Raw genomic sequence first — 26,340 nt, 5'->3', positions numbered from 1 at the left:
TACTGGCTACCAATCTGCTACTTGGCCGGATTTAAGGTATTGGTACTAACATGTAAGGCTGTATAACTCAGGACCAGGTTACTTGAAAGGATCTTTTTTTCTTCCAAGGGTATTTTACGAGCAGGTTTCCCACTTTATCCTCGCGCGCTCAGTGTTTAAACCTGACTTGGACAAGATCAGTGTGCGTTTCATATCTGACTGGTGAATGAATTGAGATTTTCCTGATGGAAGCACAAGACTATATCCACCACAACACACTTCCATATCGTGGGCTGGAACATCCAAAGAGAAGGGAAGATCAGAAATAGTAAAACGGGAAAGGAGAAAATAGCCCAACTCTAATACAAGGCCACTGGCTATTGAGAAAGGTATGGTGGGACTAAATGGAACTAATAGTGCTGTGCAGCATGGGAGACAGCAACTAATACCACACTGCCAAAGCAATGATACAAGCACCAAATATGGGAGTAGCAGGCATTCACTGGGTGGCACAGGCTAGTTAAGAGGAAAAGCCATCCAATCTGCAAATGAGGATGCAGCCACCACTTCTCCCACCCTGTTTCTCCCCCAGTCCATTAATCCACACACCTTTCTCCACTGTTGGAGGAAGCAGGGCTCTCAATATGCTGCGCAGCAGTCAGAAAGAGAAGGGTGGCCAAGGCACAGAAGGGTGATCAAGGCAGAAGAAGCCACAGCTGCATAGATTTGTGTTATTGTGGGGCTGTATAAGGGCACACATGCTCTCTGGGTTGTGACCTGGCAACCCTATTTGGGGGCTTAAGGCTAAATATAGCATAATGTTATTTAATCTTTAAATCTAGGCTACATATAGTATCTAGGTCCCATCTAGGTTCTGAATCAATCAAGGTACTGCCCAGGGAAACATGTTTTTAAGGTGTGTTTAGGTCACATCATTAAAATACTGTAAAGAATTGCTGAAAAATGTATGACGTAAGGCAAAATTTCCAGCACAATGTAGTATGTAGTATGACCTAAACAAATTCAATGCTACAAACTTGTGTTCATAAAATCCAACAGGGCTCTATTTATGTTCTCACAGTCATAATGTAAGGGCTGTCATTTAAGTCAATTGATTTAAATGGGTCTACTCTCACTATGAGGGACGCGGGTGGCGCTGTGGGTAAAACCTCAGTGCCTAGGACTTGCCGATCGCATGGTCGGCGGTTCAAATCCCGGCGGCGGGGTGAGCTCCCGTCGTTCGGTCCCAGCTCCTGCCCACCTAGCAGTTCGAAATCACCCCTAAGTGCAAGTAGATAAATAGGTACCGCTTTATAGCAGGAAGGTAAACAGCGTTTCCGTGTGCTGCTCTGGTGCCGGTTTGCCAGAGCAGCTTCGTCACGCTGGCCACATGACCTGGAAGTGTCTGCGGACAGCCCTGGCTCCCGGCATCTAGAGAGATGAGCGCACAACCCTAGAGTCTGTCAAGACTGGCCCGTACGGGCAGGGGTACCTTTACCTTTACTCTCACTATGACTTAGTTGGAGATTGATGACTGCTGAAATTTAGGGTTGGGTGGAGTTAACATTAACGTATAAATTATTTCTCATACTTTCTATTACAGGAGATAATATTGTGTGGGCATGTTTAGGGCTTTTGTAAAAAGGACTATATTAGTCTTTAGTCTGTCTTGGTGGAGCTGATATTTCAGAGCTCACTAGAGTTTTCTAAGTGTTTGGTTGGGCTGTGTAAAAAAAAGTTAAAATGTGTCCTTTTTATGATTGGTAATTATTTTTGTTGAATTTGGGCTAGTTCACAATCCTTTCAGTATCTAAAGATTGCACCTATAGAATTATGGAATATGTGAAATTTAAGGGGATTAGTTGGTGAGAGCTGATGAATTAACTAAGGCTGTATTCACATTCCTGTTTACTGTGCACTCACCCTGTTTCCAGTACTGGGTTTTAATCCATGTTCACATGTTATCCAAAATACTATCTGATGTGTTCTTTCGCAAACCAGTTTCACACTGATTGGAGTGCTTAAGCCCTTCCTAATTCATCTCTAGCCAAGGTGTGAACACCTCTGCATAGAGTAAAGATGGTGCACACGCAAACAGAAATTAATCTGACACTAATGAAGCCATGCTGATGTGAATAGCTGGGGGGAAAGAGCTGTAAAATTCACCAGAAAAAAGTGGTTTTGAGGTGGTATTGTGAACATACCCCAAGTTATCGAAGTGGCAGGAATCTCATGTTCTTTCCCATTATAAAGATTGTTATAGCACTCAGTATTTAAATGGTGTTCAAGCTTAAAAGAGGCAGGAAGAGTGCAGCTTTGTTAGCATTATCTACTGCAGAGTCTCCTTGTGACAACACCTTCTATTTCTTGCATTTTTAGATTTTCAATGTACTCAACAGTACTTTCTCTCTCTCTCTCTCTATATATATATATATTCCAAATTTCTAACATTAATATATCAATTTATAACACATTTTAACTTTTAGCTCTGCCAAGCTCTCTGCTTCCCTCCATTCGTCTTCTGGTTTTCTAAGACATTTCTTAATTCTACACAATTATATCATCACAGTTCTACATTTTTCTAAACTATTCAGATTTTTAAAATACAGTGGTACCTCTGGTTACGTACTTAATTCGTTCCAGAGGTCTGTTCTTAACCTGAAACTGTTCTTAACCTGAAGCACCACTTTAGCTAATGGGGCCTCCCGCTGCTGCCGTGCCGCTGGAGCACGATTTCTGTTCTCATCCTGAAGCAAAGTTCTTAACCCGATGTACTATTTCTGGGTTAGCGGAGTCTGTAACCTGAAGCGTAAGTTCTTAACCTGAGGTACTATTTCTGGGTTAGTGGAGTCTGTAACCTGAAGCGTATGTAACCTGAAGCATATGTAACCTGAGATATCACTGTACAAGTAGAAAAATTCTTCTTATAAACATTGCAAGTTTTATCTCAATCCTGCTAGTGTTTTTAAATGTGTACACTGATTTTCTATATATGAAATTAATTTACTCCAGTCTCTCTGGAACACTTGGTCACTCTGATTTTTCCTGTCAGGTTTGCCAGTTCTGCATAGTCCATCATCTTTGTTTGCCATTACTATAACATCGGGATTTCTTCTTGTTTCTATTTTTAGCTAAGTAAAGTTCTTGCTGCTGTGGTGGCATACATAAATACAGTAATCTCTGGTCTAATCTGGATATTTCAGCCCCTACCATTCCCAACAGGAAGGCTTTGGGTTTCTTAGGAAAAGTATATTTTAACCTTTTCTTTAACTCATTATATATATTCTCCCAAAATGTTTTAACTTTATCACAAGTCTACCACATATGATAAAAATCTCCTTCTTTATTACATTTCCAACATTTCCTATTTTTCATTCTGTGCATCTTAGCTAATTTAGTTGGAGTTAAATACCATCTGTAAATCAGTTTCATTATATTTTCTTTCAAGACCATACACACAGTGAAATTAATTCCAACATTCTATAGCCTTAACCAAGAGTCAATTTGAATATTATGCCCAATATCTAATGCCCATTTTATCATCATCATCATCAAATGTGCTCAACAGTACTTCCATGACAGTGCATAAGACTGAGTTGATTCCTTACGGTCTACTTTTTCTTTCTGAAACTGACCTAAAACTGAACTCATTAGCATGACATTCTCTCGGCCAGGGGCACAGTAGCCAATTCATTCACCATAAATAGGGCAAGAGAAAGCCAAATGTGGAACTGCTATAGTAATAGGGCAACCCTAACAATGTTTATTCAGAAGCCCTAGAGTGCAGCTCATTCCTAGGAAAGCGGGGTTAAAAGCACCACAGGTACTCAATTCCCCTCTGTAACTGAAATGGAAGCTAGAAATGCCACATGGGCATTTTCTGGGGAATAACATACAGTAGTAACATAAGAAGAGACTGCGGGATCAGTCCAATAGCTCGTCTAGTCCAGCAACCTGTTCTCACAGCGGCCAACCAAATCCCTGCGGGAAACCTGCAAGCAAGAACAGGGGACAACAGACCTATTTCTCCAGGAACTAACACACTCACCGCTTTATTTTCCAAGTTAAGTTTATTTTCGGAGACACTGGAAGAGTGTGGGGGAGGATATATTATTTCTCTTTATTCCGCGGATGGGAAACCGCTAAAACTACCGAGTCTTCCTTTCACCACCACCCCCATCCGGTTGGGCGAATGGTACTGCCCCGTAAGCATGGCCGCCGCCGCCGCCGCCTCCTCAGCAGGCTCCGCGAACTCCTCTCCGGCCCCTGCTTGTCCCCTCCCCCGCGCTTCTCTTCAGAGGACGCTTCCCATTGGCTGCGGTCTGGCGTCCATGCCAATCAGGAAGCGGCTTCCATGGAGGAAGGGAATAAATACAAGATGGCTGCTCATATAAAACCAGGCGTCGGGCTTCTCCCTGGTGATGGGAGAATAGAGGCTTTAATCCGCGCGGGTGGAGTTTCTGGTCGCTACTGCTCGTACAGGCGGCCGAAGGGAGGAGGGGGGCTCGAGCCGCCGCGGGCCGAAGCCTCGCCTAGTCTCCATCCCGCCCTCGGGCCGCGCCGCGCTTCCCGGAGGCCCAGGCCGGGGCCCTGTCCCCGCTCCTTCCTGCCAGCAGCGCGGTGGCTCCCTGCCTGCTCAGCCGGGCCTTAGCTCCGTCTCTCCTTCGCCATGGCCGTCTCCAGGTCGGTGTGAGGTGGGGGGGGAGGCGTGGGCTGAGGGGGCAGGCGGTGTCCTAAGAGGGTTTCCGCCTCGTTCTTCGTTTAATTGCTCTTTCCACGGGTTGGTATAGTAGCCCGGGATATCGGCAGGCGCCTGCCTTTCTTACTCCGGAGGCACGCCTCGTGGGGAGGTGGCTGCTCATGGAGTCGTGGTAGGCAGGCACCCCCCCCCCCGCTTTTACTGTTGCTATTATTTATTGAATTTATATACCGCCCTATACCCGGGATTCTAGAAGCTTTGTGGAGTCTAGAAGCAAGGATGAGTGCAGACGAAAGGATCTTGGGCCCTGCACACACACCCACACACCCTAAAGTTAGGGACTCCCGAAGCTTTAAAGGGGTCGGTGGGTGGTAGGTGTCAAACTTCATTTCAACGCAACTTTAAGTGAGTTTGAATAAAGAAAGGGCCGTGGAGAAATCTGATGACACACACACACACAATTATGGTTTCTGGCTAAACGAAAATGAATGAGAAGTCATCAAGGCTGTTAGGGTTTCCCTTTCTGAATGCCTCTCCCTGTCTATGCATGATGTGTGTGCACGGAGGCCTCCACTGTATACGAAGAAGCTGTGCATCATGCCCTTCCCAGTGTTTGAGCATCCTGGTGCATGAGGTTCCCACACAGTAAAGATGCTTTCACTGTAGTCCTAAACCAAATTAGGAACCTAGAAGCTGTTAACTTGTGGCCCATTATGTTCATTTGGTCAGTATTTTATTTATCACGAGTTTTCGGTTATTCTTTCTGTTAAGCAGCAGTGCTGTTGCCTTTCTTCATAAAAAGCTGATTTGAAAAACTTCTAGGAAATTGTCATATCCATCTAGTTGAGTATTTCCTACACCAGGGATGCAGAATATGTGGACTTTCAGCTGTCGCTGGACTAGAGTTCCTATTATCCCTGACTCTTGGCCATGCTGTCTGGGACTGATGATGTTGGACTATGACCAACACTGGGGGCAGGCACAGATTCTGTGTCTTTAGACTAATGACTGGTAGAAGCTCTCCAGGGTTTCAGACAGCCCTATTTGGAAATGGGTATTCTAGGGATTGAACCTGGGAACTGCATGTGAACCACGTGCTCTGCCTCTGTTATAGCCCTCACCATTTTTCTGATCATGTAAATTAAAAGCTAGCTGCCTTGTGTTACACTGGCTTGGCAATAACTAGTGAGCTTCTGCCAGCAGTTATTTACATAATTGTCTTGCTGTAACTTGTGACGATACTTCTTGTTTAGTCGTGTCCAACTCTTCATGACCTCATGGACCAGAGCACGCCAGGCACTCCTGTCTTCCACTGCCTCCCACAGTTTGGTCAAACTCATGCTGGTAGCTTCGATAACACTATCCAAACATCTCGTCCTCTGTCGTCCCCTTCTCCTTGTGCCTTGCCCTCAATCTTTCCCAGCATCAGGGTATTTTCCAGGGAGTCTTCTCTTCTCATGAGGTGGCCAAAGTATTGGAGCCTCAACTTCAGGATCTGTCCTTCCAGTGAGCACTCAGGGCTGATTTCCTTAAGAATGGATAGGTTTGATCATCTTGCAGTCCATGGGACTCTCAAGAGGCTCCTCCAGCACCATAATTCAAAAGCATCAATTCTTAGGCGATCAGCCTTCTTTATGGTCCAGCTCTCACTTCCATACATCACTACTGGGAAAACCATGGCTTTAACTATACGGACCTTTGCCAGCAAGGTGATGTCTCTGCTTTTAAAGATGCTTTATAGAATCATGTAAGTGGAGAGTTGGAAGGGACCACAAGAGTAACCTAGTCCAACCCCCAGCAATGTAGCAATTGCAACTAAAGAATCACCAAGAGATGGGCAATCAACCACTGTTGAACAGCTTTTACAGTCAGAAAGTTCTTCCTAGGTGGAATTTCCTTTCTTGTAAATTGAATCCATTGGTTCAGGTCCTAGCTTCTGGAGCATCAGAAAACAAGCTTGTTCCATCTTGCATGTGGCAGCTGCTCAGATCTTTGAAGATGGCTATCGTATCTCTTGTCTTTTTTCCAGGCTCAACATACCCAACTCCCTCAACTGTTCCTCTTAAAGCTTGGCTTGCAGAACCTTGATCCTCTTAGTCACCCTCCTCTGCAAGCATCCCAGCTTGTCAATATCCTTCTTAAATTGTGGTGCCTGGAACTGGACACAGTACTCTAGGTAGGGTCTGACCAAAGCAGAATAGAATGGTACTGTTACTTCCCTTGATCTGGACACTATACTTCTGTTGATGCAGCCTAGAATAGCATTAGCTTTTTTTACTGCTTCATCACACTAATGTTAAGCTTGTGTTCTGCTAGACTCCTAGATCCTTTTCACATAGCTCTCTAGTAGAGCATATGTTTTGCACAGAGAAGCAGCTTCATTTAAAGGAGTGTTTTTCAACCTTAGGCCCCCAGATATCACATTATTAAGTTGTGGTTTAGTTATACACCATGTTTTGGCTCAAGGGCCACCTCAAGCTGTGAGCAGCATATTAATACCAAAGGGTACAGTAAAAATACAATAGAAAACAATAGAAAATCACCAAATGTTCACCAATCACCTTGAGCTCATTGTTTTATCACAGAGCAGCTCCTCAGCATTCTAGCTCTGCTGTTGGACTACAGTCCTCATCATCCCCAGCCAACTTAGCCAGTGGTAAGTGGGGGGATGGTTGAAAGGATCTTTAGTAGCAAGTTGACAAAAGTCACTGGATATTTCAAATGTCTACTGCTAATTTATATTTGATTTTTTCCTGTGAACCATCCTGAGATCTTGTGATGAAGGGCGGTATATAAATCTAATAAACAATAAAATATTCGTTAAACTTAGATCTTGCCCTTCCCCCCAAAGGGTCCCCAGGGTAATATCAGCATAAACAAAATAATACGCAGTAATTGTCTGTCGTGAAATTCCAATGTCTAGCTATCTGTATTCCCTTCCACAAACACAAACTTCTTCAAATTCCACCTCAGTTTGGCAAATGAAGGTCTACCAGATCTCTCCCAGGAGAGAGTTCTAGAGGCAGGGTGCCACCACAGGGAAAGCCCTCTCTTGCATTCCCATCCTGCTTGCCATCCATGGTGGTTTCACTATGAGAAGGGTCTCACCCCCTGGTTATATACATTGTGAGGCAGGACATATAGAGAAAAGTACTTTTTCAGATACTTGTGTCTCAAGTCATAAAGGGCTTTGTACACTAGTACCAGCATCCTGAATTAGGCCTGGTACTGTGCTTTCACTGGCATTCAGTACAGTGCTTTCAAAATTGGGAGTGATGTACAATACTCTAGCAGCTGAACTCCCACATTCTGCACCAGCTGCACCTTCCAGATTGTTTTAAAGAGCAGCCCCACATAGAGCACATTGCAGTAATCTGTATGGGAGGTTATTGGAACATGGATCACTGAGGTCTAATTAAATTGTTCTAAGAAAGGCCATAGCTTGGCCAAGACACAATTGAAGTACAAAATAGTGGGCCCAAATAGTCATCTCAGGTCAAGGCAGTTTGTTTGTTTTCCCTACTTTCTGTAACCTGCCAGTCATTTGCAAATTAGAAGATGATAGGTCTGAGTTAATCATGATATTCTTAACATTTTAAAGCAGGCATGGGGAGCCTTTGGGCCTCCAGATATTGCTGAACTGCAACTCCCATCGTCCCTGACAATTAGCCATACTGGCTTGGTCTGATGGGAGTTGTAGTCCAACGACATTAGGAAGTCCATGGATTCCCAGTTTTAAAGCCACGATTTCCTGAAGTGGTTGTACATGTTTTATACAAACATTTATGCTCACTAGCAGCTAAAGAAAAATAGTCCCTTCTCATTTGAAAGGTTGAATTGATTGTTCTGCGTCTTTTGCCCTAAGGTTTATAAGACATAAACCACTATCTTGTGCTGTTAGAAAATGAGAGAAAAAATGAAGCTATATAAGATTTTTATTGGCTTAGTTATGAAGCACCTACAGTTTTGTAAACAACAATAGGTCTGGGAAAGTGGTGTAGGAGTTTGAGCAATTAAACATCCAAAGAAGACAGGAAACCATGAAGTAGGGAACCTTGTGGTCAAAGTGATACAAAAATAGAAACTGATGAATAAAATTGACGTCTTTGCCAAACAAAAAAATCTAGCAGTTGTCTGTGGACCTTGTTGGTAGATTTTCCATCTCTTTCTGTTAGTAATTACAGGCATTAAAGAGTTTCCCCCTGTCTAAATGATGGCTCATATGTACCTCATACTGTACATGAAGATGCTATTTTTAAAAAAGCTGCAATTGTAGCATGAAATCACAAAGTAGCCACATCTTGATACAAATTCTTCAACTCATCTCTTCAAGTGTTGCATAAAGCACAAATTTTACATACTATGCAGAGAGAAACATAAGTTTCCAGCGCAGAAACTACTGCCAGCAGTTGCTGAGTAGCCAAACATGGTGCCCCAATAACAGCAGCATACGAGACCCCCTTCAGCAATTATTGTAGCTTGAAATTGAACCATTGGATTAATTTAATTACATCCCCATGTAAGGCCAATTAAAACCATTCTGACACCTGGCAAAAAAAAATATGAAATGGTGAGCCTCTGTGTGGCTTGTACCTAGTTGTTCTTAAAATGACAGGTCCACACTGTCACTTGGTCTAATGAAAATATTTAGAGACTTCGTTGGGAGTTTTTAAAAAGGTCTTGTGTTACTTTTGTTAGGCTTTTAGATGGAGGGAACAGTGTTACTGTAAAAGGAAATACTAAGATTTTAAAATGGAGCAAAAATGCAAGAGACAACTAAAATGGTTTGTGGTTTAGCAAGAAATATTGGTTCTTATATGTGTGTTAAATAGTTTTATTTTTTCTTGTAGTTATCTAGAAAATACTTTGACTGGTGGTTGTCAACAAACTCATTAATTGCAAATATTGTTTTGTTAACTGTGGTCTAGAATGGGTAGACTTCAAAGAAAGCACTCACTGTGCCTTTTTGTGGTATAGGTGGGTTTTTGTTCTAGTCTATTCTATACATAGTAACAGTATTTCACTAGAATTTTGCTTAACTTTATTATTTAATTTTCCAAATTACTAGATTATCTGGATTTCTTGGTAAAAGTATTTAAAATGGTTTCACTATTGACATATTCATTCTGTTCCACTAGGAACCAAGGGTCAAAAATATGTTAATTATGAATAGCAGTGTGTTCTTGAACTCTGCTTCAAGTAGGACTTGGTATTGTGGGAGCCCAAATCCACTGATTTGTATCTATTCTTCCCATGCCTGGAACAAAGATCATTGTCTTGGTTCTTGTTTCCCATTCTGTGTCCTGCTTCCTCTTGCTCAAGGACACCCTGAAACTGACTATGCCCAAATGCCTTGTGTGTGAAGTGATAGTGGATGGGAGTGGGAGGCAGGATATGCGAGCGGGAGGTAGGATAGATAGTTATCAAGTCTGTGATGGAATTGGTATTAATGGAAGATCCTGTAATTTCATTGATGTATCACGCATAGAGATGCAACAATTTCTATAATTTTTAAGCCATAAGGAAAAACATTTTCCCAAGTTTCCCCCCTGAAATAACCAATTTTGGGGAAATTGAAATATGAACAGTACTATTTAAAATTGAAATATAAACAGTAACCATTTAAAACCAGTAAGAACTGGTTAAGTAACAGAAGAGTAACAATAAATGGGACAATCTTTCTCCAATGGAGGGCTGTATAAAGTGGAGTTTTCCAACGATTGGTATTGGGACCTGTTCTTACTGATTTCTTCATAAATGAGGTGAGCAGTGAGGCAGCAAAGTTTGCTGATGATACTTAATAGTTCAGGGTGATTAAAACAAAATGGGATTACACGTTGAAGCAGAAAAACATTATTTTCACATATGCACTCACAGGGTCTGAACTGGCAGTGACTGACCAGGAATGAGATCTTGGGATCATAATGTATAGCTTGATGAATGCATTGACCCAGTGTGAAGCAGCTGTGAAAAAGGCAAATTCCATGCTGGGGACTATTAAGAAAGGTACTGAAAATAAAATACAATCATGCTGTTATACAAACGTATGGTGAAACAAATTTGGAAGTACTATGTACAGTTCTGGTCACTTCATTTCAATAATGATATTGTAGAGTTGGGAAAGTTTCAGAAAAGGGCAACAAAATTATCCAGGGGGTGGAAGAAAGGTTGCAAGCATTTGGAGCTTCTTAGTTTGGAGAAAAGTCAAGTAAGTGTGGCGTGATTGAAGTCTGTTAAATTAAGCATTGTATAGAGGGACTGGATAGAGAAAAGTTTTTCTTCCTCTCAAGTTACACTAGAACTCAGGGATATCAGTTAAAGCTCACTGTTGGAAGATTCAGGACTGCCGTGGAGGTAATAATAATAATAATAATAATAATAATAATAATAATAATAAATTATTTATACCCCACCCATCTGGCTGGGTTTCCCCAGCCACTCTGGGCGGCTTCCAACTGAATAGTGAAAACAATACAGCATCAGACATGAAAAACTTCGCTAAAGAGGGCTGCCTTCAGTTGTCTTTTAAAAGTAAAATAATTGTTTATTGCCTTGACAATAACTACCAAGAAGGCCCTCTGCCTGGTTCCCTGTAACCTTACTTCTCGCAATGAGGGAACCGCCAGAAGGCTCTCGGCGCTGGATCTCAGTGTCCGGGCTGAACGATGGGGGTGGAGACGCTCCTTCAGGTATACAGGACCGAGGCCGTTTAGGGCTTTGAAGGTCAGCACCAACACTTTGAATTGTGCTCGGACAGTGGCTACTAATCCTGATAGATGTGTTCTACCTCCTCTGTCAGAGGCTGCATGCTTCTTCTGAACACCAGTTGCTGGAAACCACAGGAGGGGAGAGCTTTGTTGCACTCAAGAGTTCCTCTTGTGGGCTTCCCATAGGCATCTGGTTGGCTAGATTAGTCCTACACACGTTTGCTCAGAATGCCCATTTTGTTTAGCAGCACTTAGTTCCACTAAAAGGAAGATTGCAGCATCGAAACTATAGCACTTTACATTACAGTCCTGTGCATGTCTATTCAGAAGTAATTAGTATTGAATTCAGTGGGGCTTATATTCCCAGACACTTCTGAATAGACATGCATAGGATTGTACTGTTTGGTAGCAGTGTGACAAGCATTTGAGGAATAGATGAAAAGGTCATCCACAAGCGATGAGGCAACTCAAAAGGATATCAGATGCAGTGCACTTGCTTCTGGTATCTCAGAACTAGTTCACAACTCACCTGATGGAGACAACAATTCATAAGAAAGCAAAGGCTTTGTGTGATCTTCTCATGAAGGTTGCAGCACTTTCTAGTTGCAGAAATACAGGTTGATTTGTGTATTGCATATGTCTACAGTATGGATAGGAGTTCTCAATCTCTATTCCTGTAATTGTTGCACAGTGAGGACTCCTATACATGGCAGAATGTTTCTTCTGACATGGGCCTACATGGATCTGAGATAATTGTTAAGAGACCCTCATCTGAGTATCCCCGCCAGCAGAAACTTGGAGAGTAGCAGCAACGAAGAGGCTTTTCAGTGATTTCCCTCCCTTTTGTGGAATACTTTCCCTAGTGAAACTCACCTTATTGCCTACATTCATATTTTTGGCAAAGACTTTCCTTTTCTCTTAGGCATTTGATTGTTGATGTCTTTGTCATTTTGGTGTTTCAGCTAGCTAAAGTCTTAGTAATTGTGATTTTATATAAAGTTGGAGGGGGTGGAGTTTCTTTCTGTTGCTTTATGTCTACGATTATTTTCAGCCTTTGTATTTTTAAATGTTAAGGTGCTATGACATTTTTTGTAGTAGGCATCTAACAAATGAAATAATGTGGGGTGGGATACAAAGCGTGCTGCAGTAATGCTTTTAGTTTTACCCTTGCAGGTCAGGGTGACTAGAAACATTATATTCCATAAACAGTCAAAGGCCTCAAACCAAAATTGTGTATAGTCAAAACACATTTGATGGAATGGTGGGAGGGATTGCAAAGGTCTTTTTTCACAGACGCATCCTACCCCACACTTTTAAAAAAGTTGCCTAGCATGTAAAACTGAACACACACGTTAAATGTGCATATGTTGCAGGCTGTACTTAGTTATAAGTATTTTAAGTTAAGTAGTCCATCACTAAGCCAACATCTGCTCAAGCAGCCATATAGCATAAGTGCTATGCTAAAAATGACTATAAAGTAAGTTTACTATATAGTAAAAAAGATGTGAGAATCAGCTTACAAATAGAGGCAGAGAGAAGATGCAACAAACTTGGTAACCACAACTTGCTTTACAAAGTGGTATACTGGGTAGTTTGCTTTGGGCAGATTGTGAAGTTCTTTATGCAGTTATTTCAGTTCACACTGTCAAGGATAATGAGTAAAAATGTTCAGAGACAGCATACCTTGTTTGAAGTCAACCTGATGTTAAAGATCTGGATGTCTGTATGGTTACATTTCACTGTGACAGAAATGTGACTGAATCCAAATTGTTAGTCTAGTCCAGGGGTCTAGTCCTGGTCCCTACCACCCACTAGTGGTTGTTTCAGGATTCCAGGTGGGTGGTAGGGGGTTCTATGGCATATGTTACTGCAGCACTGGTGGGCGGTAAGGAAATTTTACCATCAAGAAAGATGCATTAGTGGGAGGTAGGTATAAAAAGGTTGACTACCCCTGGTCTAGTCCCATGGTATTTAAACTCCTTTTTTAATATAGTCAATGCAGTGCACTGTAATTAGCTATCTAGTCATGTGATCTTTAGAACATAGGTTGCCTCAAAATTTGCAGATACATTTTTTAAATATTTATTTTCATTTTGTCATCCATGCTAGGCTTGATCGTCTCTTTATCTTACTGGACACTGGCACAACACCAGTCACAAGGAAAGCAGCTGCACAACAACTTGGGGAGGTTGTGAAACTTCATCCACATGAACTACATAATCTCTTAGCTAAAGTAAGCATTTTGTTGAATATTTGATAATGTTGGAGCCAGGATTAGGCAGTGCAGGGGGATGGGCACTACCATGGACTTTGTAACCCCTCAGCTGCTGTGTACCGGGATGAGGGGGCAGAAGTTGCTCAGGTTCACCTCTGGGACTGCTGGATTGATTCTGCCAGTACACTAACACCTTCCTGCCCTTGCTGCCACCCTGCACTCCCCCATACTGGTGTATGGCAACGACATCAGTGCTGGAAAGCCTGTTCTGCAGTAGCACCGCTCTCCATTAGCCTCTTATGGTTGGAGGTATTCCTTGTCATCAAAATGAGCCAAATGTGAATTTTTGTAACCTTAAATACCTGGTGATGGTGGAAGGCTTTAAGTTAGAATCAGTTGAATAATACCGAAATACATTTAATGGTGTATTTTGTTAATTTATTTAATAGAACACTTTAGATAGCATATAAGTCTGTGTTAGAATTCTGTATTTACAGGGCAATCCTGTATATGTCTGCTGTGAATAAAGTTTTAGTAATGTAGCTCATTCCCAAGTGTGTGGGTGTCTGATTGTGGCTTTAATTGATAAAGCCTCTCTGCATAGGGGCTGTTTGTTATGATACTAGTTGTAAAACACTTTATTAGGGAAGATCATTACTGAAAATCCACAGAATTTACTGTCTAATTTTTTGTGGAACACAACCATTGCTTTCCTCCATGGCATTTTTATAAAAATAACAGAAGTAAGCTGTACATATTGCAGACTTTTTGTAAATGGGCTGTCCAGCCTCTGTGCCACCCTTGCTTTTGTCCTGTAATAGGTTAAGGAAGTGACTTAACATTGTCAGTTTCTGATAATCACAAGTGGCTAGAGTGCTATTGTACTCTGTTCCTGCTTTTGGACTTAAAGGGGTCTAGTTGGCCACTGTAACAACAGGATACTAGACTAAATGGGCCACTGGCTGATCCAGCAGATTCTTAAGTTCTTACTGAATATCCTCTGTAGAAACAGATGGTTTCAGGAAGAGCTGAGATGCAGAGAGCCTCATGCTGTTGAGCCAATTTAGAGTAAAAATAGCTATTAAATCCTTAAATTTGTTAATCTAGTGTTCTGTGTAAGTAGCAACCCTATTACTTTCTGGAAGAAAAGAGAATTATGTCAAAAGTGTCCATATTTTTTTAAAAAAGCTAGTTGAACCAGACCATTGCTTAACATGTATATATCAAAAAGTGGGGGGGGGGCATTTATAAACTACTAATAATTTTGTTAAAAAAATCAAGTGGTATGTAACAGAAGTAAACTAGATAGGCTATTGGGATGTAAAGATAATGGTGATCTGCGTTTGATCACCTTCTATTTCAATGACTAGCTTTTAATCAATCATATTTTATAAGCTCTTTTATAAGTGTTGTGCAGAATATTTGGTGGCTGCTGAATTTAATTTCATCTGTTTGGAAACAAAGAGCATAATGAATGCATTTTTGAACTTCTTAAAGGTATTGATACACTTAAGGAGTACAAACTGGGATACCCGCATTGCAGCTGGACAAGCTGTGGAAGCAATAGTGAAAAATGTACCAGAATGGAACCCAACTCCACGACCAAAGCAAGGTGATCCCAAGAGAACTAAAAGTATTACTGTGAAGTGGGCTGGGGAAACCCAGCCAGATGGGCGGGGTATAAATAATAAATTATTATTATATAAGTACATTTTTGTTAAACTTTGTTTGCAGCCATCTTTCTAAACCTGCTTTGCAACATTGTATGTTTGGTTATTAACAACAACAAAAAAGCCATAATGGAACACAATTTCCCCCTCTCTCCTATGAAGTACTTTATGTGGCTGTTACCTATTCCTTCACTTTGCTTAGACCCGTTAGTGAAACGACATTGAATGGCAGTTGTAAATTTTTGAACCAGTTACTTCACTAATCTCATTCTAAGTTTTTTGTTAACCTTTACCTAGAACATGGCTGCGAAAGTCCAGTGGAAGAATCCTCCGCCTCTGATCGGTTGCGTTTTGACCGATTTGATATCTGCCGACTTCTAAAGCATGGTGCTTCTCTTCTTGGGTCTGCTGGTGCAGAATTCGAGGTTCAAGATGACACATCTGGTACTTGCTCCTTTAATACATTAACTGTGCCACATACTTCAGCTACATTGTTTTCATTGTGTCACCTTTCGTTATCTCAAATCATTAAAAACATTTTATAGTCTCTGCATTTTTGTGATTAAATATGTCTACTCAGGTTTTACAACTGATATATCAGATTTATGAAATAGAATCTGTTTATTTAACTACATTAGATACAATGGTGCAGTTCAGATGTAATGCTAAACCAAAGCATGTTTTAGCATGAACAAGCAAACAGATGGAGAGAAGATCACACCCACTGTGTTCCTCTCGGACCTGCTGTTGCCATGGTACTAGAGGGTAAACAATGGTTTGGCTTTGCACTACAGCCAAACCTGAGCTCATGACAAACCATAAGCCTGGGTTAGTTTACTAAGCCAAGCCATGGGTAGCCCACCTGCAGCAGGACTAATGGAGGAGAGCAGCAATAACAATTCACTCTGGAAACGCACACATTTGCATTGGCTTAGTGTTAGATGCGAATTGTATCACTCCTTCCACATTTGGAAGCTAAGTCCATGAAAGAATTCACACAGTATCATTGTGGGGTGTGGTGATACCCAACCAAGCCATATTAAGATCTGAAATGTCTAAAATTGGAGATCTTCCTATATTCTTATGGCTCTTGCACTGTTTCTCAGTTTGGTCCCGGAATTATTGCTCATGTGTTTTTAGTTTATAAGCCATACCTATAAAAACAATCTGAAGTGTTGAAAATGTTTATATAGCAGCACTAGTAAAGAGGCAGAAATTTACAAATGGCAATAGCAAAAATTAAATATTTTAAATAGCATATTAATATATAAATGTGCATTTTTATGTCTAAACCAAACTTTCTATACTAGTCAAGATGACATATACTTCAGACACAAAGTGTGGCAGTGAAGAGTATATATTGAAAGAAGCAGAGAAATAGAAGTTATTCTTCAGTAAATGTTCTGCTTCTAGATTTAAAATGTGCTTAGTGCTTTCATGTTAGTAAAGGATAAGCATGAGATTAAAGACTGTTTTACTTTTTAAGGTGAAGTTGATCCCAAAGAGAGAATAGCACGACAGAGGAAGTTGCTCCAGAAGAAGCTTGGCCTTGATATGGGGGCTGCCATTGGAATGAACACAGAAGACCTGTTCAATGATGAGGATTTGGACTACACTCCTACTTCATCATTTTTTGTTCACAAACAACCTGTAGGTAAAATTTTAGACTGTTTGACTGCAAAGACTCATATGACATTGTAAAGAATTAAGTTTCAAATACTATGTTTGTCATAACTTCAACTTTAGGAAAATGTATCATAAAGTAATTTATTGTAACATACTGTAAAAATCATTGATGGAGGATGATATTGAAAGTTTTAGGTGAGGGGGGAGGTCTGTCCTCCTTTAAATTTCAGATAGAAGCTACTTTTACTTACCCAAAGTGGTCCTGAATTTCCAGTTGTTACCACTTCAGCCATACATGCCTCGTGTTGCACTCCTCAAAGAATCCCTTGCTACCCAGAAGTGATGCTGGGTACAAGAGGCTACAGAAAGGAGACAGCAGCATGAATAACATTTTGTGTGAGTGGAACTCAAATCATGTTTATCTGGATCTAAGCCAGAGTAGCCATTGAACCTTTGTATCTTTCCAGACTCTTCAAGCTGCTGAGTTGATTGATTCAGAATTTCGAGCTGGTATGAGTAGCAGGCAGAAAAATAAGGCTAAAAGAATGGCCAAGTTGTTTGCGAAGCAGAAGTCAAGAGATGCGGTAGAAACCAATGAGAAGAGGTACTGTATCAATTTGAACTTACTTACCATTATAATAGGACGCGGGTGGCGCTGTGGTCTAAACCACAGAGCCTAGGGCTTGCCGATCAGAAGGTCAGCGGTTCAGATCCCCACGACGGGGTGAGCTCCCGTTGCTCGGTCCTTTCTCCTGCCAACCCAGCAATTTGAAAGCACGTCAAAGTGCAAGTAGCTAAATAGGTACCGCTCCGGTGGGAAGGTAAACGGTGTTTCCGTGCGCTGCTCTAGTTCGCCAGAAGCGGCTTAGTCTTGCTGGCCACATGACCTGGAAGCTGTACGCTGGCTCCCTTGGCCAATAGAGCAAGATGAGCACCGCAACCCCAGAATCATCCACAACTGGACCTAATGGTCAGGGGTCCCTTTACCTTTGCCATTATAATAAAATACTTTAAAACAGCCTTCTTCAACCCTGATGCCTTCCAGATGTTTTCGGCTAGAGTTCCCATCAGCCCCAGCCAGAAAGAGCAATTTTCATGGATAATAGAAGTTGTAGTCCAAAACAATCAAGAGGGCACCAAGCTTGGAAGATTGATTTACAAAAGTACACCAGTATAGACATACTAAAACACCCTCCCTCTATTTCTCAATTTCTGGAGTGAATGCCATTGATCATGAGGCCAAAACAGCACTTTCTGTGTGTACAAGGAAGGTATCTACAAGCTTGAGGAAACCCTAAGGTTTGCGCGAATACAAAAACCCTAAAAACAGCTCTAAGATGGCAGAACATTCTTAATAGCCACAGAATTCTGATATGACGGGTGGAGTAATGGAGTATCCTGGGAAAGTTGCCTAGCTGAAATCCTGAAAGAGTATTCTACAGTGCAACAAGTTGTCTTATTAGTTCCTTTTCAGTACTCCCAGTGCCATGTGTATATCTTGAACCTTGTCATTCCATTCCATTCCATTGCAAGATTGGTTGGTTAGATATAGATAAGACTGTTTTCCATCTAACTTAACATTAATTGTGCATGTCCTGCATCCTTTGCATTAAAGAGGATGTATCCCTTTGTTTCTGTCTGATTTATAGCTATCCTAGCAGCTGCCTACAAGTTGATAATGGAATTTTTTATTTCATGTAGTAAAATAATACCAAGGAATCTAGTGATAAATCAAAGCCAATCTTTTTTCTTATATTTTCAAATATAATACTGTAAGTTTCTGATTTGGAAGCATTCCCATTCAATATTATATTTGCACCTGCATGCCCAAATTTTCCAATAGTTGCTCTGTTAGGGGTCTTAGACACTTTCATTTAAAATCGTCAATCTTTAAATGCTAATAGTGAGTACAGTAACTTATGTGACAAGTAACTATCTGTCAAGCAAGTGGGTACTTAAACATTTCATTGTTCTTTCTAGCAATGATAGCACTGATGGTGAACCTGATGAAAAGAGAAGAAAAATTGCAAATGTTATCATCAGTCAACCTGCAACTGACTCCAGACTTTTGGTAGAGAATATGCCAGAAGAGGTAGCGTATACCTTCATAAAAATATGAATTGACAGCAAAATCCAACCTCAATAACTTTGTCCAGTGATTCAGTTGGTGACAGTGGTAATAGTCCGTATTATTTATGTCTTTCTTTTAGACCAACGAATGGCCTCTGGAGAGTTTTTGTGAAGAAGTGTGCAATGATCTCTTTAACCCATCATGGGAGGTAAATAATAATAATCTTGCTGTCTTCAGTTATATTGGGTTGAAAAGAATAGACACTTTCAAGATTGAGTTTGGGGCAGTTTTTCTAATCATTTGTTTTCAATTGATAAGTTATTTGTATTGACACTAACGAATAGTTCAGACCATAACATCAGTTCAGTTCTATTCATTCTGTGCAGTTCTAACCATTTTAAGGTAACTTGACATTCAAGACCACTGGTGCCCTTTTCATGCATTGGATACAGTGGGACAATTGTGTAGGCTTTAGTACAGAGATGGGGGGACCTTTGCCCCCTCAAGCTCTACATTCCCTTCAGGGTGAAATGGACCATGGCATATCAAGGTCTGTGTGCTTTGAATGCAGGCAGGTCCCACTATCTGAATGCTCGTTACACAAAAATTCACTTGCCCAAACATGAGTTATTAGTACCCAACCTCACTATACACACCATCAATTCAGTTATCCAAACAGCCAGACCTGTGTGTAGTACTGTAAGCAAATAAGCAGTTTAACAAGGCTTACTTTTTTGGGAGGTGTTTTCCAGAACCATCTGAGAGGGGAGGAAATGGGGGAGACTGAACAAATAAGAGAGCATTTTTTCCTTCCTGGTTTGTCTTTTGCAAGATTTCAGAGGGTTTTCATAAATTGTTTTATCATTTTGGGATCTCAATTCTGTAGTTGGGAACACATTAGAAATTTTCCCATAGGAATCAATGGAAATTGTCAAGAAATGATTTCCTGAGAATGCATTGTTTGGATAGTGAGACCTGCATGTATGTAAATAAATCTTGTGTTGTGAAACCTCTTCTTAAACTGCTAGAAACTTAATCTGTTTTGTGTTTAGATCCGGCACGGTGCAGGTGTTGGACTAAGAGAGGTACTTAAAGCTCATGGGAAAAGTGGGGGTAAAATAGGAGACAGCACTATAGAAGAGGTAAGATCAATATGCAAACCTCGATAATTCATTGTGAGCATTTGTACATTCAGCTGTAGTGCAGAGTTCTCAGCTGTTCTTTCGTCATAAAAATAATGAAGTGTTGAGAGAGGTTGCTACAGAAAGCACTGTCATTTCCTGGCACCATCATTATCTACTTTTTGGCACCAGGCAAAAATGTTTTTGTTTTTTTAATATGCTAGCTTTTGGACCTTCATTTTGAGAGTTTTGGGTTTATCTTGGCTCTTTCCTTGCCTTTTTTTTGTAGGGTAGGTTATATTAGAGCTGCCTTTTGTTTGTTTTAAATTTTTATTGTGTTCTGATTTTTATATTTAGTTTTAATGTTGGAACTATATAGTAAGTCACTTTTAGTTAACTTTTTGTCAGGAAGCGACTAAAAATGTAAGTAACAATCTTGAATATTTCACCTTTTCAAAATTTACCTTTTTTCTAAACAGATGACTCAACAACACCAGGACTGGCTGGAAGACTTGGCTATCAGGCTTCTTTGTGTGTTTGCATTAGACAGATTTGGTGATTTTGTTTCAGATGAAGTAAGTATCAATCTTTGACGCCTTAATTTGCATATGGGGCTCAATTTTCTGATGCCTTTGTTTTATTACGCTGGGTGTGTTTATTTCCCTTTAAACCTTAGGTTGTGGCTCCAGTACGAGAGACTTGTGCTCAGACTTTGGGCGTAGTGCTGAAGTACATGAACGAGAGTGGAGTTCATAAAACTGTGGCTATCTTGCTAAAATTACTGGCACAGGAGCAATGGGAAGTGAGACATGGTGGCCTGCTGGGGATAAAGTATGCTTTGGCAGTGCGTCAGGTAATTGGTTTTAAATCTTCAAGGTGCTATTGTTTCTTCTTTGATTTCAAAGTCTTGGCTGCTGTATAAAGTGGCATTGTGCCAACATGTGCAATGTGTATGTGAATATCTCTACTGAGCGGTTTTGTGGGCCTTTCCTGCCCTGATCAGTACCCACCAGGAGGATGGGGTTTGTTTTGGCTTAGAAATGTGTTCTTTGATGATAAGACTAGGTAATGCTTCTTTCATTGTTAATAATAATAATAATAATAATAATAATAATAATAATGGAACTTGCAGCGTAGTGTTGGTGTATACTTCACCCCTTAAGACAGAAATAGAAAGGTGCCCCACTTTGAGAGGTGGGCAGAAAAACGTTCCTTTATTGTTTCCCACATGCACATCTCCCGGATACTTACTATGGGATGTTAGGAACTCCAGCAGGCCAACGCTCCCTCCCCTCTTTTTCTTTTTATCCAGCTGTCACCCTAACATACCATGTCCCAACCGTAGATATTATTCATAGACTCACACAGTCTGCCTGAGCTTTGGCCCCTTGATCTCTCCTTGTTGAGCTCAAATTTCCATCAGAATTCTGTTGTTCCTGGGAGTTTGCAGGTATTTGTCTCCCTGTTCTGTTCTGTTTTGTTTTGTTTTCTTAGTGTTCTTGTGACTTGCATACTTCTGTGTACCTAGAGCAGGGGTCTGCAACCCGTGGCTCCCGAGCTGCATGTGGCTCTTTTACACCTTTGCCGCGGCTCCGGGGCAGATACTAGCGAGGGGAGGAGGCGCATTGTGCACCCTGACACTCCCCACTGTGGCGGGCGCTGTAATGGCTGTGACGTCGCATGAGGGCAGTGCGTGCGTTAGTCACGCACCGCCCCGACGTCACCTTCCTGCCCGCCCACCCGCCCGCTACATTGTAAGGGGCATGTACGCTGGTCACTGCATTGAAAGGGGGCATGTACGCCGGTCACTGTTTTGAAGGGGAGTGAAGAACACACACACAAAAAGGTAACTTGTTAATTTAACGTTTATTTCTATGATGAGGAGTAAATCTAGGGGTCAAACAAAGAAATAATTTTAAAAAGTGACAAAAAAGTTATTTTTATAATGACGAGTTTTGCGGCTCCCAGGTTTTTTTTCTTCGGAAACGGGTCCAAGTGGCTCTTTTTGTCTTAAAGGTTGCAGACCCCTGACCTAGAGAATATTGTGTGTATGTTGAAACTATTACCTTATATTTTGAGTGACTCCATTTCAGACTGATAGACACTCAGCTTACTTGAGTCTGCTGTTAGGCAGAATGATGCTAAATTACCTAAAGTGAAAATAGTCTATGTGTGCTTGAAAAGGAACAGTCATCCTGCCTACAGGCTTAGAATTTGCTTTGACCATTGATCTTCAGCTTAAGGCTTCTTGCTTTTGCAGGACTTAATTGATACTTTATTGCCTAAAGTATTGCCTGCCATAACTGAAGGTCTGCAAGACTTGGATGATGACGTTAGAGCTGTTGCTGCAGCATCTTTAGTACCAGTTGTGGAAAGCCTTGTGCATCTTCAGCCACAGAATGTAAGTAGAGCACACCGACACTTAAATGTTTTGTTACCCTTCTGAAGGAAAAACCAAGACTTAGGAATCCATGTTTTATGAAACTCTCTTCACCTCATGTATTTTTCATCTCTGTGTCTATAATCTAGGTTCCCTTTATTCTTAATGTACTTTGGGATGCACTCCTGGAACTAGACGATCTAACAGCTTCCACAAATAGCATTATGACCCTTCTTTCATCCCTTTTGACGTATTCTCAGGTCCGAAAATGCAGGTAATTTAATTCTTTTCACAATTTGAATTTTTATGTAAAAATACACTGTTTTCAAAATACCTTGTCTTAATAATATATAGAATGAATTCTACTTGTCAGCATACCTACACAGCAGCACTGATTTTGCTTTATAAATTTATATGAATACAAACGAATATGAATTACAATGTGATCTTCTTCTTTTTCCTTCCACGCTTACCTCAGTATTCAGCAATCACTCACAGTTCTCGTACCACGTGTGTGGCCATTCCTACATCATACAATATCATCTGTTAGAAAAGCAGCATTAGAAACTTTGTTTACCCTATTATCTACAGAGGATCAGGTGAGAGTTATTTACCTTCTAGCTGTCTTCTGGACATTGGCGTACCCTTTATAATCTATCAGTTACTTCTTTGTTCATCTTCTCATTTTCCCTCACTTTTAAAAGTCTCCCCTATTTTTTTAAGTTGGTTCAAAAGGGTTAGTATTTTATTGGATAAAAATACATTGATGTGGAGTTTTTGTATTTCCAGTATGGCTTGCCGGGAGTGGGGAGAGTTGTCCCTCCAACTGTATGAGAACTAATTTGTAAACTTCTACCACTCACATATACTGTGTGTATAGCACACTCAAGTGAGAAAGGAATTACTTTTGCTTGCTCACCAAAACAGTAGCTATATTGCTTTATTGTCCTAAAAATAAAAAAATAAAAACCATTGATATGCTTATTTGAGCATAAGCTTGTTTTGTTAGAATAATCTGCTTTGATAATTTCTTATTTGCTGTTTCTAGAGTTCTGCAGCCTGGCTTACTCCCATTTTGCAAGACATGCTAAGACATATATTTCAGTTCTGTATTTTAGAAAGCAATCAAGAAATTTTGGAACTAATACATAAGGTATGTGCCCTTTTGCAACTTAAATTTACCTTGCCCTGTTTGTAAATGTGTTTGTGTGCGGATGCTGTCTTGCAATGTTCTATCGTTCAGTTTTAGCATTGGTCAAATCTGATTTGTACCATGCAGTGTGAAATGCTGTTCCTTGGAATATGTTGGTGAAAATTGTGGATGTATTTTATGTGCACAGAAAAGTCTTAAAGAAATTGGTAATGTAAGATGTTTGAATATGAAGGGTTGTTGTTGTTTTTTATAATCCTGTGAATGTTGTTTTTCTCCTTTTTTTAGGTGTGGCTTGAATTGCTAAGCAAGGCTTCCATACAATATGTAGTAGCAGCTGCGTGTCCGTGGATGGGAGCCTGGCTCTGCTTAATGATGCAGCCGTCACATTTGCCTATTGATTTAAATATGTTGCTAGAAGTGAAAGCCAGATCAAAGGTCAGAAGAGACTTGTATTCCTTTGGGTGGTGTTTTGCTTATTTTGTTGCATTATACTATGGAGCAATCTGAACTGTGCATGTCACAAGCTTAGGCATTTTCTAACTAAATGCTTGCACTTTTTGGCAAGGGCTGCCTCTTACTTTGAGAACCATGGAGCCTGAAACCATTCAAGGCTCAGGGGTTGCACCAGAAGGGTTAGTAGTATTGAAGACAAAGCTACACAATTTTTAGAAATTATATACATTCTGTAAGAGTCAGGATTGTTTTCTAAATACAATCTGACTTGAAAAGGTATTACATTGTAGTCTTAAATGTATCTGTAATGGAAGGCTGCTTTTCTCATATCTGTAGCCCAAATTTAAAAACAAAAGAATAGGATGTGAAAGCAAATGAGGCTTCCGCCAACAACTTTTTATATCTTGTTCATAGGAAAAGACAGGTGGCAAGGTGCGGCAAGGTCAAACCCCGACTAAAGAAGCAGTACAGGAATATATTGCTGGAGCAGAAAGTGTCGCCGAAGATCTAGCAACCAGGGATTATGTTGTTATGAGAGCCCGGATGATGGCAGCAAAGTCAGTTTATTACTGAAAATCTTAAAACAGGGGTTTTTTTGGAAAATCAATGAGTTTATAGACAAGCTATTCATAACATATTTCAAGTTTGATTGTGCAGAACAGTGTGTTACTTGAAGTGTAACTAATATAAAATTGATTGTTGTTCCAGATTGCTTGGAGCACTTTGCTGCTGTATTTGTGATCAAGGTGTGAATACCGTTTCCCAAGAAATAAAGCCAGCTGAATCACTAGCCCAGCTATTGCTTTTCCACTTGAATTCCAAGTCTGCTTTGCAGAGGTTTAGTGTTGCATTAGTAATCTGTGAGTGGGCTTCCTTGCAGAAGGTAAGACATGTACTTCAGTAAAAATGCATGCTTTTTCAAAGTTAAAACATTAAGCTTCAGTTATATTTTTGGAGCAGATTTACATTTTCTTTATACTGTCATGAGCTGGTACGCAAGGTGCTAATTTTAATGTTGAAAGCATGTAGCTGACAGGGCTGTGTTCAGTACTCCTGATGCACATAGACTGTGATTGAAAATGTATTGCTAGGCATGCACGTAGTGAGAAAACTGCGTTCAGAGCTTCTCGGAGATGGAGTAGAGTGAGTGGGTGACTAGCAGTTTGATAATAAGCCATCAGCTGTATTAGACATGTAGAACTAGTTGCATCAATTCTTTGGTCCCTTATAAGCAGTTGTATATGTTGGAAATGCATGTTTTTGTAAAAAATAATAATAATTTGTTTTTACAAACCCAAAATTATTCTTCAAGGACAATGAAGATTGCTTGCACTTAAAATAGCTAATTTGACAGCTGAACGACATGGTGTTTGCTTTCAGGAAAACAAAGAAGTGACTACTGCTGTCCAGTCACGCTTGCTTGGGGTCCTTTCTGAGCATCTGTATTATGATGAAATTGCTGTTCCCTTCACCCGAATGCAAAATGAATGTAAACAACTCATCTCCTCTTTCACTGATGCAAACATTGACATGGGCAGCAGAGTAAACTGCAGTGTGTTTACAATAGATCAAGCGAATGAATTGGTGAGTGACTCAATGAAAGGGCTAGCCTCCAATCCTTAGGTGAGCAGTGTAAAAAAGAGCTTGAGCAGCCGTGGTAGCATACAAGCATTCACCGGTGGCTACACAGAAAGATATTGCCCCCCCCCATGCATATTACTAATAAATATAGTGTGGAACGTATTACCAGTCTTCAGAGAGAAATCCCCTTCCATCTTGTAGAGGTGTCTGGCTTGTAGATGTGGACCGTATAAGCAAAGCAAGGCACTTCTTCCTCAGTGCATCTTTCACCACTAACAGAGCTGGCCAGATCTTAATTTCACAGAAGGGACCGTATTAATCCCCTCACCCCAGGAAAAAAGTTTCAACAGTTTAAGTTTTTATGAGAATAACATGTGCATACTGTGTTTTGTAAAGAGTACACTAGTTTTCTTTGATGCATTTTGTTAATCAATGCGTAATTCGTTAAGTATTTGGTGCAGCCACTTCCAGTTGTGAGAAAAAAGCACTGAAGAACAGAATAGTATGGCAATTGCCTAATTGCAAGGTGGGAGCTGCCACTAAAAAATATAAGTTACAGTGGAACCTCGGGTTGCGAACCTGATCCGTGCGGGAGGCACGTTCGCAACCCACAGCACCGCGTCTGCACACGCACGAGTTGCAATTTGGTGTTTCTGCGCATGCGTGGGTGCCGAAACCCAAAAGT

The 26,340-nt window shown here is 40.7% G+C and overlaps 1 protein-coding gene across 1 annotated transcript in view; it reads left to right on the top strand.

Annotated features, from left to right (window-relative positions):
* Positions 1 to 4,140: 4,140 nt before the first annotated feature.
* The window catches only part of BTAF1 (B-TFIID TATA-box binding protein associated factor 1), a 41,633-nt gene continuing 19,433 nt past the window's right edge, over positions 4,141 to 26,340 (top strand). Inside the window, exons 1-19 of the mRNA XM_081863142.1 lie at positions 4,141 to 4,662; positions 13,495 to 13,618; positions 15,098 to 15,212; positions 15,568 to 15,714; positions 16,757 to 16,920; positions 17,364 to 17,500; positions 18,877 to 18,988; positions 19,107 to 19,175; positions 20,020 to 20,109; positions 20,568 to 20,663; positions 20,765 to 20,941; positions 22,349 to 22,489; positions 22,618 to 22,742; positions 22,947 to 23,067; positions 23,517 to 23,621; positions 23,907 to 24,056; positions 24,489 to 24,631; positions 24,783 to 24,957; positions 25,455 to 25,658. Of these exons, the coding sequence (XP_081719268.1) occupies positions 4,649 to 4,662; positions 13,495 to 13,618; positions 15,098 to 15,212; positions 15,568 to 15,714; positions 16,757 to 16,920; positions 17,364 to 17,500; positions 18,877 to 18,988; positions 19,107 to 19,175; positions 20,020 to 20,109; positions 20,568 to 20,663; positions 20,765 to 20,941; positions 22,349 to 22,489; positions 22,618 to 22,742; positions 22,947 to 23,067; positions 23,517 to 23,621; positions 23,907 to 24,056; positions 24,489 to 24,631; positions 24,783 to 24,957; positions 25,455 to 25,658 (2,409 nt within the window). The 5' untranslated portion in view covers positions 4,141 to 4,648. The remainder of the gene's footprint in view (positions 4,663 to 13,494; positions 13,619 to 15,097; positions 15,213 to 15,567; positions 15,715 to 16,756; positions 16,921 to 17,363; positions 17,501 to 18,876; positions 18,989 to 19,106; positions 19,176 to 20,019; positions 20,110 to 20,567; positions 20,664 to 20,764; positions 20,942 to 22,348; positions 22,490 to 22,617; positions 22,743 to 22,946; positions 23,068 to 23,516; positions 23,622 to 23,906; positions 24,057 to 24,488; positions 24,632 to 24,782; positions 24,958 to 25,454; positions 25,659 to 26,340) is intronic.

Source organism: Podarcis erhardii (assembly GCF_964252035.2).
Source record: "Podarcis erhardii genome assembly, chromosome: 5".
NCBI lineage: Eukaryota > Metazoa > Chordata > Lepidosauria > Squamata > Lacertidae > Podarcis > Podarcis erhardii.
Note: the sequence above shows the minus strand (reverse complement) of the source record. Positions and strands in the feature narration are given on the sequence as shown.